Source organism: Oncorhynchus kisutch, linkage group LG13 (assembly GCF_002021735.2).
Source record: "Oncorhynchus kisutch isolate 150728-3 linkage group LG13, Okis_V2, whole genome shotgun sequence".
Classification (NCBI taxonomy): Eukaryota; Metazoa; Chordata; class Actinopteri; order Salmoniformes; family Salmonidae; genus Oncorhynchus; species Oncorhynchus kisutch.
Genome location: NC_034186.2, coordinates 67135515 through 67151318, shown reverse-complemented (window position 1 = coordinate 67151318; position 15804 = coordinate 67135515). Strand labels below are relative to the sequence as shown.

The 15804-nt window shown below is 42.1% G+C and overlaps 1 protein-coding gene across 1 annotated transcript in view; it reads left to right on the top strand.

The window, feature by feature from the left end:
- tsnare1 (T-SNARE Domain Containing 1) overlaps positions 1-15804 on the top strand; it is a 126120-nt gene that overhangs the window by 65359 nt on the left and 44957 nt on the right. The window contains exons 9-10 of the mRNA XM_031787051.1: positions 4412-4484; positions 8648-8730. Of these exons, the coding sequence (XP_031642911.1) occupies positions 4412-4484; positions 8648-8730 (156 nt within the window). The remainder of the gene's footprint in view (positions 1-4411; positions 4485-8647; positions 8731-15804) is intronic.

Below are 15804 nucleotides of genomic sequence, written 5' to 3'. Positions count from 1 at the left end.
CCTCTGTTCCAGTCTGGTTGACAGGTATGCTCTCGTTCCTCGGCTGGTACACAATGGACAGGTGGGTGGCTCACCTGTTGGAGGGTGACGGAGCGAGCCCTGAATCTCCCAAACTCCTCCGCAGGAGGCGGTGCCCATGCCAGCCACCCATCAGTGCTTTGAGCCGTGCGGCTACGTTCGTTGGTCGTGGCTGAGCTGCATACCCAATGAGGTCCTATTTCTGGAGCTGCTATCATTTACCTGGAGGAGGAGGGTATTATTTGCTTCACTAACCCACAGTTGAGTTCCTTCCACTCCGCAGACACCAGAGGTGATCTCTACACCTGGTCAACTCTAACTCTAACTCTCACAGGAACTTCATTTCCAGCATATTCATGTCCTTCTAGAGTGTTGCTGGTCCTGTTTGAAAACGGAGTCATTGTTTGGGACTGTTGTCTCCTCAATGGCTTCGTATGTCCCTCATCTCAGCACGACAAGGACTGCCCTCTCAAACCAGCTCAAAAAAGACTCCTAGTGTCCTATGAAACATTAAAAACATCATGGGCAAACTATTTCCTTTCCATTGTGATCTTGATCCTCAAGGTTTAACATTTGGTAACATATTATATATGAGCCATAACTGGGATGGATCCAATAGGAGACATCAGCTTTCTACAGAGGAGAATACAGTCCTATTCTTCCACTTCCTCCTTATTTAGTGTGCACTAAAGCACTATCAGCCAATCGACTGGTCTTGTCTTCACCTCTAAGCCTTTGGAATCAACTCAACCTGCAATCTCTCATGGCAATGCTCATATCAGCCAATCGTCAGATCTCATTTCTGGCGGTGTCATCCCGACCCAGACTCTTGTTAGACCTCAGGAACATGAGGAATGGAACAGTGGTGGCGACCGGCGGACCTGTCAATCAGCCGCTTGTTTTTGTCTCCTTTATCTCAGCGTGCAGTTTAATTGTGTGTCTGGTGTTGTTACGGTGGCCTCTGTGTCAGATGGAACTGATGTCTGCATCTGTCTGACATTTATTTCACATGAAACAAATACAGGCCCCTCTGCCTCTTACAAGAGCTCTGTTTGTTGACTGTCTATTGCATCCCAGACAGAAACACCATAACAGATGTGGTATTGACATGAAGAGTCAAACAACTGACTTCCGCGACTTAGACATACTGTCAGTGGTGGAAAAAGGACCCAGGTGTCATACTTGACTAAAAGTAAAGAAACCTTAATATAAAACAATACTCAAGTAAAAGTGAAAGTCACCCAGTAAAATATTACTTCAGTAAATGTCTAAAAGTATTTGGTTTAAAATATATTTAAGTATCAAAAGTAAATAATTTCAAATTGCATATATATAGCACACTAGATGGCACTATTCTTGTTTTTGTTTTTTACAGAGAGCCAGGGGCACACTCAAACACTCAGACTTAATTTACAAATGAAGCATGTATGTTTAATGAGTCCGCCAGATCAGAGGCAATAGGGATGACCAGGGATGTTCTCTTGATAAGTGTGTGAATTGGAACATTTTCCTGTCCTGCTAAGTATTCAAAATGTTGAGTACTTTTGGGTGTTGAGTATGGAGTAAAACATTTTTTTTAAATTAGGAATGTAAATGAAGTAAAAGTAGTCAAAAATATAAATAGTAAAGTAAAGTACATATACCCCCAAACTACTTAAGTACTTTACACCACTGCATGCTATAGACAAACTGACATGGGATATTTCTTCACCACCAGGGTTTATAAAAGAGGAGCTGAATAGTTTGCAAGATTACTATCACGTTTCAGGTAAGACCCAAATGCAGACTGTGTTGAAGTAATAATGTTTATTACAGCAACAGGGGCAGGCAAACAACAGGTCAAGGCAGGCAGGGGTCGATAATCCAGCACAGTGGGGCAAAGGTACAAGACAGCAAGCAGGGTCATGGTCAGGTCAGGCAGAGGTTGGTAATCCAGAGTAGTGGGACAAAGGTACAGGATGGCAGGCAGGGTCAGGGCGGGCAGAAAAGGTCACAACTGGGGAAACCAGGAACAGAGGGGAAAATGCTGGTAGGTTTGATGCAATTCGTTCCAGTCACAGGCAGCAGAGAACTGGAACGAAAGGCGGCCAAATTAGGTGTTGGCTTTAGGGATGATCAGTGAGATACACCTGCTGGAGCGCGTGCTACGGGTGGGTGTTGCCATCGTGACCAGTGAACTGAGATAAGGCGGAGCTTTACCTAGCATGGACTTGTAGATGACCTGGAACCAGTGGGTCTGGCGACGAATATGCAGCGAGGGCCAGCCGACTAAAGCATACAGGTCGCAGTGGTGGGTGGTATAAGGTGCTTTAGTGACAAAACGGATGGCACTGTGATAAACTGCATCCAGTTTGCTGAGTAGAGTGTTGGAAGCTATTTTGTAGATGACGTCGCCGAAGTCGAGGATCGGTAGGATAGTCAGTTTTACTAGGGTAAGTTTGGCGGCGTGAGTGAAGGAGGCTTTGTTGCGGAATAGAAAGCCGACTCTAGATTTGATTGGAGATTGGAGATGTTTGATATGAGTCTGGAAGGGGAGTTTACAGTCTAGCCAGCCAAGCCAAATAGTCTTGGGTAAGAGTAGGATTCCAGTTCTTAATACCTTAAGACCTTTACCCAACATTTGTCTTTCAAAGGACTCTGGTTGTCTTTTGAGGTCATTGTGCTTTTGTCTGTTGATAATTAATTCAAAGTGTACAGGAAGTGCAGCAGAGCATATGGAACATAGCCTGTCCCCATCCCAGTATGGGTCAACACTCTCTGTGGGACATTATGTATAGTTGGTGGGGTGGGTGTGGGTGTGTGGATAGACTGAGAACCTCCTGTTTAAAACCGAGTGAATCAGGGCCTAGGAGGCCAATGGTGGAAGAGTGGCCATGAGCTTAATATAACCCGATGAAATATGGAAAAGGGCACACATCTGGCCCTAAGCCTTTCCACTCCCACTCTACCCCCAGGCTGGCAGGGATCTGAACAGAAGACAGCCCGTCACTCACTCGCTCTCTCTCTTCTACTCACACTCTCACTCATGACTTTGTTAAAGTGTTCTGTCATTGTAATGAACTGAGTTCAGATTGCCAGCAACCGCTTTGCCAGGTAAAATAAATGTGTTGTTATTCTATTCCTGTGTGATGGAGAGGGTTGCCCAAAGATGAAAACAGCAAGAAAGTCTTTAGCGTCATGAGGTTTTGCCAGAGGCCATTTTGGATCCAACCAGATGGTGTTTGCCAAAAGCCAGGATGGCTGCTGCCAGTTTCCACAGCAATATCAGACACCTGTGATGGATGGCCCAGTGGGTGAGGCTATACAAACGCAGCTGTGATTGCATGGTGCTATAATGGAGGAAAGGGGGACCTGTGATAGGGAGATAGACAGAGGTTTTATAAGCCTTCATAATGCTTTGAGCTGATACACAGTGAACAGATTCAAAGCCAGAAAACTGGGGAGGAGGGAAAAAAAGTGCAGGTCACCCAGTGTGGTAATCCTCTCTCTCTCTCTGGAGTGGCCAGACTGCACACTGAAATGAAAACAGAAGTAAACAACACTATCATTTACTGTGTCCATACACGTTTATATTGTTTTATATGAAACACAAATTTACATTTAGTTTTTAATGAGCTTAGCGTGGTGGATTTTAAAGGGGCAGTGCAGTCAAAAACTAGATTTAGTTGTGTTTTATAAATATTCCCACACTATGAGGTTGGAGTAATACTGTGAAATTGTGAATATTATGATAATACCCTTTTAGTGTAAAAGCTGTTTGACAAGACAGCTTGAAATTTCAGCTCGTTTTGCATTGGTGGAGTTTGGGCCTGCCTGGCAACATCACCAGGCACGCCAGCTAAACTGTGTTGTTATGGATATAAAGAAGGACATTATTGAACAAAAGGACCATTTGTGATGTAACTGGGACCTTATGGAGTGCCAACAGAAGAAGATCATCAAAGGTAAGGCATTTTTTATATCGCTATTTCTGACTTTCGTGTCGCACCTGCTGGGTTGAAATATGTTTTTCATGTGTTTATATGCAGGGCGCTGCCCTCAGATAATCGCATGGTTTGCTTTCGTCTTAAAGCCTTTTTGAAATCTGAAACCGCGGCTGGATTAAAAAGAAGTTGAGCTTTATTTTGATGTATTACACTTGTGATTTTATGAAAGTTAAATATTTATAATACTGTAGTTTGAATTTCGCGCTCTGCATTTTCACCGGATGTTGGCCAGGTGGGACGTTACCATCCCTCCTGCCCATAAGATTAATGTTTTGACTTACATATCCCTGTCTATTTTGGGGAATACATCGAGACTATGGAAGAAGAAATTCCGGTATTGCGGATGGCCAATGACCTCTAGAGTAGAATGTATTTATTTAACCCTTCGTTGTCTGTTTCCTTTACAGAGGGACATGTTGGATGTCAGCCAAATCATGCAAGATCTGGCCAGTATGGTGCACGAGCAGGGAGATGCCATAGGTGAGACATCACGTGTGTGTGTGTGTTTGTGTGTACGCGTGTGTGTTTTTATGATTGCCTGAGCTCCTGTGTGCGGTCATCCATGTCTGTATATTACTGTCTGTCTTTTACTCTCTGTGTCTTTGTAAACCCTTTGATATTTTGACCAAGTTTACAGCATCTCTTTCGTCATGTGTTAGCAGAGATAATTAATCACCTTAGGACTCCCATTGATCAAACCAACTTTTGAACCTTAACACCTAATAAATGATTGCTTGACAGGTGGGTTGCAATAACAACAATGGTTAGAGAACAGGACAGCATGTCCCAGTCTTCTGTTATTGATAAACAAGTCCTGCAACCCAGCACTGATCTAGACTTGGCAGAGAGAGGCAAAGTGTGGTTCAACGCACAGTCAGACAGAGAGATACAACAACACCACCATCAACCTGCAGAGAGATGAACTGGAGACAGGGGGGATGATATGGAACACTAGAGAAAAACATGAGAAAGGAGGACAGGAGAGTGGAGGTGTGTACAGATGCTGCAGCAGACTGGGTGGAAGAGAGAGAAAGAGGAACAAGGGAAGCATAAAGGAAGCAGCATGACTGATCATACTTGTGCATATCAGTGTGTGTGCCAAACCAAATTCTGCTGTACATGTGTCTCTGGTATGTGTGTGTACCTTTGTGTGTGTGCATGTGTGTCCGAGGTTGAGATCTCATAAATGAAGGAAAAGGATTCTTCTTCTATTCTAATTGGTCCATTGTGTGGGAGAGTGGCCCTGAGTCTGGCTGTTTTAATCCATCTAGAGTACAGTGACCTTTTCTTTTGATCTATTTTCAAATGTTCTTACTTTTTAACTGCATGTTGGGAAAGGGCTCGTAAGTAAACATTTCACGGTAAAGTCTTCACTAGTTGTATTCAGCGCATGTGACAAATACAATTTGATTTGATTTGAATTATACTTTAGACTCATGCCAAGTTTCCAACTCTCACAGACGCAATGCTACAGGAGAGCAGGCAACAGGCAATGAGCGAGAAACAAAGAGGAACTGGAGAGCAATACACAATTTATCCCAGATTCTATCCATAATTAGGGTACTTAACATTTAGAGTGAATAATGTTCAGCCTTATGGAATGGAATATTTAAACAAATGGCACTTTTGTTTCCTAGATAAGTTCTGTTAAGACAGAAATATGACTTGTTTGTTGTTTGGCCTTTAGAGAAAGGGTTTTCTGAGGTGAACACGCAGGAGGAAATCTCTCCTTTCAACTTCTGTGTCCCTCTTCATTTCTCTCACATGCAGAGTACAGGGAAAATAAGGGGAAATAAATAGTGGCGAGTTCTAAGAAGTTAAATGTCAATTGTTGATGAAATTGGGTACACTAGTAAAATGCCATTAGAATCTCATTATATTTATGTCTCTTCAATTTCTGCAGTCGTCCTTCATGTGAGGATGTAGGGAGGATATATTTTAGTATGATTATGAGGGTATACATCATGGATACATTGAGACTGTGGATACATTGAGACTGTGGATACACTGAGACTCTAGATACATTGAGACTGTGGATACATTGAGACTGTGGATACATTGAGACTGTGGATACACTGAGACTGTGGATACACTGAGACTGTGGATACATTGAGACTCTGGATACATTGAGACTGTGGATACATTGAGACTCTGGATACATTGAGACTGTGGCAACATTAAGACTGTGGATACATTGAGACTGTGGATACATTGAGACTGTGGATACAGAGGGAAGTGGAACATTGATGTGTGGGAAAGTGCTCGAGTGTGTAAGGATGGACATGATGGCTTTAAGAGATGGTGGAGGTGGTACCTGTGAGAGGGTGTTCAGCTCACCAGTGTACAGAGTGAAGGTGCTATGTCCAAGTACCTGAGAGCTGTACTACTCTACTGCTGTAGTCTTTTTCACATCCATTATGGACCACAGACATACTGTTTCTCTCTCCCATCCAACCTTGAAATAGAATCAGGTAAGGTTTTTATTTTTATGTGTATAATAAAAGCTGGGTCTGAATAAGCTGATGGGGCTTTAGGGGGGAAAGGGGGCTGAGGCATGTGGAGGTGTCCAGGGGAGCAGCGGGGGAGCGGTAGAGGAGTAAATTGAGAAATCAGCAAACCTAGGAAGTTTGGATTAGTGCTTTTTAGAGGGCGTAGAGTTGAAAGTAGCTTCTCTGTGACAAAGCCTCTGCTTCCATGTGGTGACACACTCGACAAAGCCACAGGTCATGCTGTGCCAGAACTGATGCAATCAACAGCAACAAAAGAGACAGAGAGAGAGATAGAAAGGCTAGACAGGGGAACCTGGGTAAATCAAAGGTAAAGTGGTGCACTCATCTATGTTACTGTCTCAGTATTGCGTTAGTCTCATTGTGGTTATAGTACAGCATGTGTTCAATCTTGTGGTTTTTGGAAGGAACCAGAGGAATACAGTGGTTTTCAGATAAAAGGTGTTCAGTGACATTTATTTACATGTCCTTACAATACCCAAATACATTGAGAATGTGGTGTTGTAGAAAATGAGTTGTAGCCATGTTTGACAGCTTGTGCTTTTCCTTGTTGATGATGTTTTTCTCCCTAGAAATGTCTTGCATATCAAAGACATAATTAGTGGAGCATGGTGTGAGGGAAGTAAAGGCTTATGGAGGTGTGTTTGTGTGTGTTTTCTTGTCTCCAAGTTGGCTCAATTTGCTCCTTGTATTAGCATATTATCTGGGTTATGATTCTTTGTGCGAATTATCAAGCCATGTACTACAGATGTAGGATATTAATTTGAGCCAGTTTGCTACAGCAGGAAAATAATCCTATAGAGAGAGGAAATGTGAGTTATTATGGTGATTATAATGAATGGAGAGAGAGAGAGAGAGAGAGAGAGAGAGAGAGAGAGAGAGAGAGAGAGAGAGAGAGAGAGAGAGAGAGAGAGAGAGAGAGAGAGAGAGAGAGAGAGAGAGAGAGAGAGAGAGAGAGAGAGAGAGAGAGAGAGAGAGAGAGAGAGAGAGAGAGAGAGAGAGAGAGAGAGAGAGAGAGAGAGATGCTTGCGGTTCGGCACAGCATTGGTGGGCAGTGGACCAAACATTTGTTTTTAATTGGGAAAAGAATTGGATTTAGGTTTGAATTAGTTCTCACTGGCTACAATAACTATAGTTACTATGGTGTGCATTGGAATAAGACAAGTCATTTGGATTATTCAAAGACTAATAATTGGTTGACTTCTGTTATGTTTAGAAAATGAAATGTATGAAGGAGTATGACTTTTGAAAGCTCCGTTCTCAGTTTATTCTCAAGCTGTCGCTATGGTGACAGCCAATGAGGAAGTAATTAAACATAGAAATTAAATTAGAATGTTGTGCATCATAAAAACAGTCACTCAAAGAAAACTCAATATACTACATCATCGATCAAACGTGACGCTATTTACGGTGCGGTGATGGAGAATGTGTGTGCATCCTTTTCCAGTTTATTAAGGATCTTGTGCAAGTGATTATGTAAACAAGGAGAGAATTACAACTAAGTTGGTCTGTCTATAAACACAGATTTTGAAGCTTCACGACCATGGAGAGTGTACTCAAGGATAAAAAAAAAAAAGCCACACTGCTCGCTTAACCCGGGAGCCGGCTAAACCAATGTGTTGGAGGGAACACTGGCGACTGAACCTGCATGCACCCAGTCCACCACAAGGACATCCCGGCCAAGGACATCCCGGCCAGTCAAACCCTACCCAAGCCTGGACGATGCTTCAGCGCTTTATGGGTCTCCCGGTCGCAGCCGGCTGTGACACAGCCTGGGATTGAACCCAGGTCTGTAGTGATACCAATGCGATGCAGCACCGCTGTGCCACTTGGGAGGCCCAAAGTCATGTGGAATTGTATACATTTTCTTGTGTACGTGTGTGAAAGATGGCCATTTAAACATTAAGAAAATTGTTCCATTTGTTACATACCTAGTATAGTGACAAAATCCTACTAAGTACTGGAAGTACCTGTATGTTTCTTCTTTTACCACTATAGAATGAAAGAGTGAGTACCCAGTGTGCTTCAACCTGGTAAGAAAAGGTCCTAAACTGGGGGTACTGTGTTGCTATAAAATATATCTGTGTTGCTATGAATTATAATTGTTATATTTACCATGCTGTTATGTCTCTTCAGATAGCATTGAGGACTACATTCAGACCACCACATCCAACGTGGAGTCAGCCAATCAGGAGCTAGCAAAGGCCAGCCATCACCAGGTGCAGTAGTATCCTCATTTCATTGTCCAGGTTCAGTGATGTGGGTGTGTGTGTGCATATGTGTATGTCTGTGTGTGTGTCTGTGTACTTACAGGCAGGTGTGCGGTCAGGCGTTTATGTCAACTAAATGCAGTTCCTGTATATTGTCATGTCTGTGTATTGCTGGTACTGACATTACATTTTATTGGAGATTTTCAGGTGTCATGCTGATGCACATCTATTTACAGGATCAGTAGGACAAACATGATTTCAAATAGCAGGGTTTGCTATTTCATTACTACTTTATTGCGTTCATTATGATGCTGTGGAAATAACAATAAAGATCACATTTTCATGTCATATTTTATCAGCTTTTGCCGTTAGCTAAATTAATTGGTCTGATGGAAACAGTAAAATGTTAGCCTGGAGTCTAATAGGAAAATCAAACAGATATACCAACACTGAACTCCAATTCCATAAACAACTGTTTCTTCCACCAAGATAATGATTATGAGGTTTCAATTTCATTGTACAACTTTATTGACTAAGAACGGAAATACGTTAGTAATGTGCATCAGACGGTAGACTGCAATGAAGTATTACTTGGTTATGATTTCTTTCTGATTTATTTTGAGTGAGTCTCATTTCCATTTGGTAGCACATTCACAAAATGCCCAAGGTTATTCATTTTTTTCATTTTCCTTGTGTATATTGACTAGTAATTGTATGTCATACTTTTCCCCCCTGTCACCCTTGCTTGGATTATATCACAGTAGAGCTTAGAAGTCAGTGTTGGTAGCATAGGGCTGTAGCGTGTAGCCCTCTGGCTATCCTAAATTATATATTGACAAAAGTGTCATTGGGTTAATAAAAAGGTAACCTTTTCTGTTGCTAGTAGTAGATAGCTTCACAACACCCCGCACAGTGAGGTTTTATGACCCTGATACTCTGTCTGCAAACACACACACACACACACACACACTTGTTATTTAGCGACTTACAGTTCATCTATCTAAAGATAGCTAGGTAGGGCAACCCCATATATCAGTCATACAGTAGTAAGTACATTTTTTTCTCAATAAAGTAGCTATCAGCGATGTCGGTGCTAGTAGGGGGGTACATGGGAGAACTTGAACACCAGGCGGGTTGCTGTGTTCTGGATAAGTTGCAGGGGTTTGATGGTACAAGCGGCGAAACCAGTCAACAGCAAGTTGCAATAATCCAGATGGGAGTTGACAAGTGCCTTGATTAGGACCTACGCCACTACCTGGGTGACGTAGGGTCGTACTCTATGGATATAGTAGAACTGAGCCCTGGGGGACACCAGTAGTGAGAGCACATTGTGCAGACACAGATCCTCACCACATCACTTGGTAAGAGCAGCCTGCCAGGTAGCATGCAATCCAAGAGTGTGCAAAGCCTGAAATTTCCAGCCCTGAGAGGGTGGAGAGAAGGATATGTTCATCATCTCGAAGGCAGCGGATAGATCTAGGAGGATGAGAACAGTGGAGAGAGAGTCAGCGTTGGCAGTGCGGAGAGCCTCTATGACACAGAGGAGAGCAGTGTGAGTGACCCGTCTTGAAGCTGGTTAGTGTCAAGAAAATCGTTCTGAGAGAGCTAGCAAGAGAGTTGGTCAGAGACACCATGGTGAAATGTTTTGGAAAGAAAATAAATAAGGGATACCGGACTGTAGTTTTTGACGTCAGAGGTATAGTGTTGGTTTCCTGAGTTAAAGGTGACAAGGCCAGTGGTCAGAAATGGGAGAAGGGTATGGAGGAGGGAATGGGGTTGAGCAGGCAGGATTTCATTTGGAGAAAGAGGTCAAGGCTTAGTGTAGTTCTGTGTGATTGGGACAAGTGGACTAAATAGACGGAGTAAATGAGGAGCGGATGTCATCAACATTCTTTTCTAAGTGGTTGACCAAGTCGTTCGCAGAGAAGGGGGGGTGGAAGATTAAGGTGGGAGGGGAAGGTTGAAAATAATTTCCTAGAGGTAGAAGCAGAAGCTTGAAATTGAGAGTGATTGAAAGTGGCTTTAGCCGCGGATACAGAGGAAGAGAATGTATAGAGGATGTAGTGAAAGGATAATAGGTCCTCCGGAAGTTTAGTTTTCCTCCTTTTCTGCTCAGATGCCCGCAGCCCTGTTCTGTAAGCTCGCAGTGAGTCATTCAGCCACGGAGCAGGAGGGGAGGGCCGAGCTGGCAGGGAGGAAAGGAGACATTGAGAGTCATAGGATGTGGAAAGCGAGGAGAGTAGGGTCATAGAAGCAGAATCAGGAGACAGGAGTGAGAAGGATTTAGCAGAAGGGAGAGATGACAGGATAGAAGAGGAGAGAGTAGAGCAGGGTTCCCCAACTGGTGGCCCGCAGGCCAAATCTGTCCCGTCAGCAATATTATTTAACCCCCCCCCTCCCCAAATGAATTATTAATATTATTTCCATTTAAAAAGCAATATAACAAAAGGAAAATCAATAGGAGGTGAACAGCACGTTGTGCTGAAAATATTGTAGTTCATTTCAACAATAATCTTAATTTTAATTTGACTTTACAAATACAGTGCCTTGCGAAAGTATTCGGCCCCCTTGAACTTTGTGACCTTTTGCCACATTTCAGGCTTCAAACATAAAGATATAAAACTGTTGTTCACAAACATATCCAGGTGTTAGAATGGCCAAGTCAAAGTCCAGACCTGAATCCAATCGAGAATCTGCGGACAGAACTGAAAACTGCTGTTCACAAATGCTCTCCATCCAACCTCACTGAGCTCGAGCTGTTTTGCAAGGAGGAATGGGAGAAAATTTCAGTCTCTCGATGTGCAAAACTGATAGAGACATACCCCAAGCGACTTACAGCTGTAATCGCAGCAAAAGGTGGCGCTACAAAGTATTAACTTAAGGGGGCTGAATAATTTTGCACGCCCAATTTTTCAGTTTTTGATTTGTTAAAAAGGTTTGAAATATCCAATAAATGTCGTTCCACTTCATGATTGTGTCCCACTTGTTGTTGATTCTTCACAAAAAAATACAGTTTTATATCTTTATGTTTGAAGCCTGAAATGTGGCAAAAGGTCGCAAAGTTCAAGGGGGCCGAATACTTTCGCAAGGCACTGTACCAAGAAGGTTTAATTGGAGTCTATTTCTTCCAATCCTAGGCCTATATAAAATAACTTTGCCTACCTCAGCTAGTTATGAGGCTTAACAGCATCTTTCACAATGAAAAAATGTATGTGGGATGTTTTTTATTAGGCCTATTTACAATTTCAACTGGCCAAAACTGTAGCATCCTAAATAAAACAATAATTTAAAGAAAAAGGTTGATGTCTGTATCTGAATGTCTGTATTGGTATAGCCTGCTCTTGTAACAACAGAACAAACAGAACATATTGTCAGCTTGAAACCTAAATATCCCTGGATAAGCACTCAAAATAATGTTTGTATTTACTAATTCAAGTCATATAGGCCACTAAGTTACTTACTCAATGGGAAAAGTTGCATATCCTCTTGGACACGATCTTGTGGATGTCGTGTAAAATAGATGTGATTTTGATGCGCAGGCAGTCCTAGATTGACTTACACTAAGTTTTAGAACACCTACTCATTCAAACACTTTTTTTGGTTACTGCAGCATTCCGTATGTGTTATTTGATAGTTTTGATGTCTTATTCTACAATGTAGAAAATAGTAAAAAATAAAGAAAACCTACTCATTCAAGGGTTTTTGTAAAACTTTTGACTGGTAGTGTATGTGAAAACCAGTTCCAGTCGTGAATCTATACTGCGTTCATCGAGGAAAATGAGGACACACAGGTGTAAGTCGAACCAAACATTGTTGGCACATAAAATGCAAGTTTCTTTATTGTGCTGTATCCCTCTGAGCCACACAAAACACACAAGGACTCGGCACCCCTGAGTGCATCCCTGAGATGGCTCGATGTCTGGAATTCAATCAGCTCAGTTTGAATTGGAGCCTTATCCAGCAAGAGTATCATTTTCTTAGCAAGGGAGGAGAATTCTCCACCTGGGTGGACTGTGAGAGGATCACGTACAAACACAATGATATCCTTGGGAATACTGTAGTCTTCAAATCTTGTGGAGAAGTTGTCTGGTCCCTCTGCCTGCCGTTCTTCAGTGTGCTGAAGTGCATTAGCCTTCCAGATGACAAGTCCAAATCAAACAACTCAAACTTCCTAGTAAAGGCCTCAAGGTTTTCCACCATGTCCACGACTGTTTTCTCTCTTCCTTTTAACTGCAGATTTAACCCATTTAAGTGACAGAATTTATTATGTACTGATCAGATGTGTTAAACATTTTGTTTAATTTGTAGTGTGGGCAAATTTATTTTGCTAATATTATATACTAATTATGTTCTAGCCCCCCAACTATTAGCTCGGAAAAGCTAGTTGACGAACGATGGAGTGGAGGGAGACAGAGAGCGAAGATTGCGACCACATAAACTTCTGGGTAGGGTTGGAAGAAAGGGACATAAAAAAGGAAACAGAGTAGTTATTAGAGACCTGGAGGGGGATTGCAGTGAGATCAGTAGGCGAACAGCATCTAGTAAAGTTGAGGTCAAGCGAATTGCATGCCTTGTGATTGGGGGGGGGGACTGGGAAAGACTGAGGTCAAAAGAACAGGAGGTTTAACTTGTTATGGCTGCAATCCCGATATCGGGATAAGTGTCATCAACCACCGCTGAATAGCATAGCGCTACATTCAATAAATATTACTACAAATATTTATATTCATGAAATCACAAGTGCAATATAGGAAAACACAGCTTAGTCTTTTGTTAATCCACCTGTCATGTCAGATTTTGAAATTATGCTTTTCAGCGAAAGCAATCCAAGCATTTGTGTAAGTTTATCGATCGCACTACAAAACATTAAGTACACTTAGCATCAGGAAGCTTGGTCACGAAAATCAGAAAAGCAATCAAATGAATCGTTTACCTTTGATGATCTTCAGATGTTTTCACTCACGAGACTCCCAGTTACACAACAAATGTTCCGGTTGTTCTATAAAGATGATTTTTATATCCAAGATACCTCCGTTCGTTTGTCGCGTTATGTTCAGAAATCCACAGGAAAGAGCGTTCACGACAAGGCAGACGGAAATTCCAAATAGTTTCCATAATGTCCACAGAAACATGTCAAACATTTTTTATAATCAATTCTCAGGTTGTTTTTAAAATATATAATCAATAAAATATAAACCGCAAATGTCTTTTACAGTAGGAGAGGGGAAACAATGGCTGTCCAAATTCTGTTGAGCGAGCAGAACTCATGTGACCACTTGACGCGATGTTATCGTTCTGGCTCATTTTTCAAAATAAAAGCCTGAAACTATGTGTGACGACTGTTGACACCTTGAGGAAGCGATAGGAAAAGGAATCTGGTTCATATCCCTTTAATTCCAGCAAAGGGAGGCTATGGAACATGGAGTTTTCAAAATAGAAGCCACTTCCTGTTTTGATTTTCCTCAGGGTTTCGCCTGCAATATCAGTTCTGTTATACTCACAGACAATATTTTGACAGTTTTGGAAACTTTAGTGTTTTCTATCCAATACGAATAATAATATGCATATATTAGCAACTGAGACTGAGGAGCTGGCCGTTTACAATGGGCACCTTTTACATCCAAGCTACTCAATACTACCCCTGCAGCCATAAAAAGGTAAAGAAATTAATAGAAGGCAGACGTCGGAAGGTTAACGTTGCCATCAGGAAATGAACCTATCAAGATGTCAACCTCATTGTGGAGCTCTCTAAGGGCACCTGGTGGGCGATAGATGACAATGTTAAGCTTGAGTGGACAAGTGACAGTGACAGCATGGAATTAAATGAGGACATGGACATGTGAGTGAGGGAGAAAATATAACATCTCCATCTAGAATGAGAAGCCCCTGTGACATCACCGTGATGACCAGATGCTCTCAGACTATGAGAGAACACATAGTCAGATGAAGAGAGCAGCTGGAGTAGCAGTGTTCTCTGGGGTGATCCATATCTCTGTCAGGGCCAGCATAGGCTGAGATGAACTTGCCGTTCTTGGCTGCAGATCAAATCAAATCAAATCCAATTTTATTTGTCACATACACATGGTTAGCAGATGTTAATGCGAGTGTAGCGAAAAGCTTGTGCTTCTAGTTCCAACAATGCAGTAATAACCAACAAGTAATCTAGCTAACAATTCCAAAACTACTAACTACTAACACAAGTGTAAGGGGATAAAGAATATGTACATAAAGATATATGAGTGAGTGATGGTACAGAGCGTCATAGGCAAGATACAGTAGATGGTATTGAGTGCAGTATATACATATGAGATGAGTATGTAAACAAAGTGGCATAGTTAAAGTGGCTAGTGATACATGTATTACATAAAGATGCAGTAAATGGAATGGAATTAAATGAGGACATGGACAGGTGAGTGAGGGAGTTCCAAATGCTGCCGGCGACCAGGAAGTCCACATGGGTTGTGCGCACAGTTTACACTTAAAAGGTGGGGAGCATCTGTAAAACCTACACTGAGAGGATCGAACAGGTATAGAAAACACACACATAGTTGACAAAGCTACAATAGAGGAAAATGAGATCATCTGAAAAGAACTAGGTAAGATACTCAAGTATGAGACTTCCTCTCTTTCCTTCATCAAGCAACTCCGCAGAATAAATCCGCAGAACCGTCTTTGTTTCAGCGACAAAACCGCTGACAGACCTGCCGCTGAAAAAGCAGGGGAGACTGAAGTACTAACACCAATTGCTAATTGCCCAACAGAGGTGAAGCCACTCCCCCTCCAGTACAGCCGCGGATTACAAATAACAACAATCACAAATTGCCCTGCCCCTTAATCCTGGTTGATGTGTCAACAATCAGCTGCAAGTTATGAGCAGTCAGCAGTTCACACACCAAGTAGGCTACTGGGAAGACAGGGCCATCTACTTTAACTGCTGTCTATCTATCAAAAAGACAGCAACAGATGAAGACAAAAAATCGAATTATCACTCCTGGAGATAGCAGGAGTCCTCTATCTACAGATTGAAGCACATACACACACATACACACACAGGCACACATGCATAAACACACACACATTTGA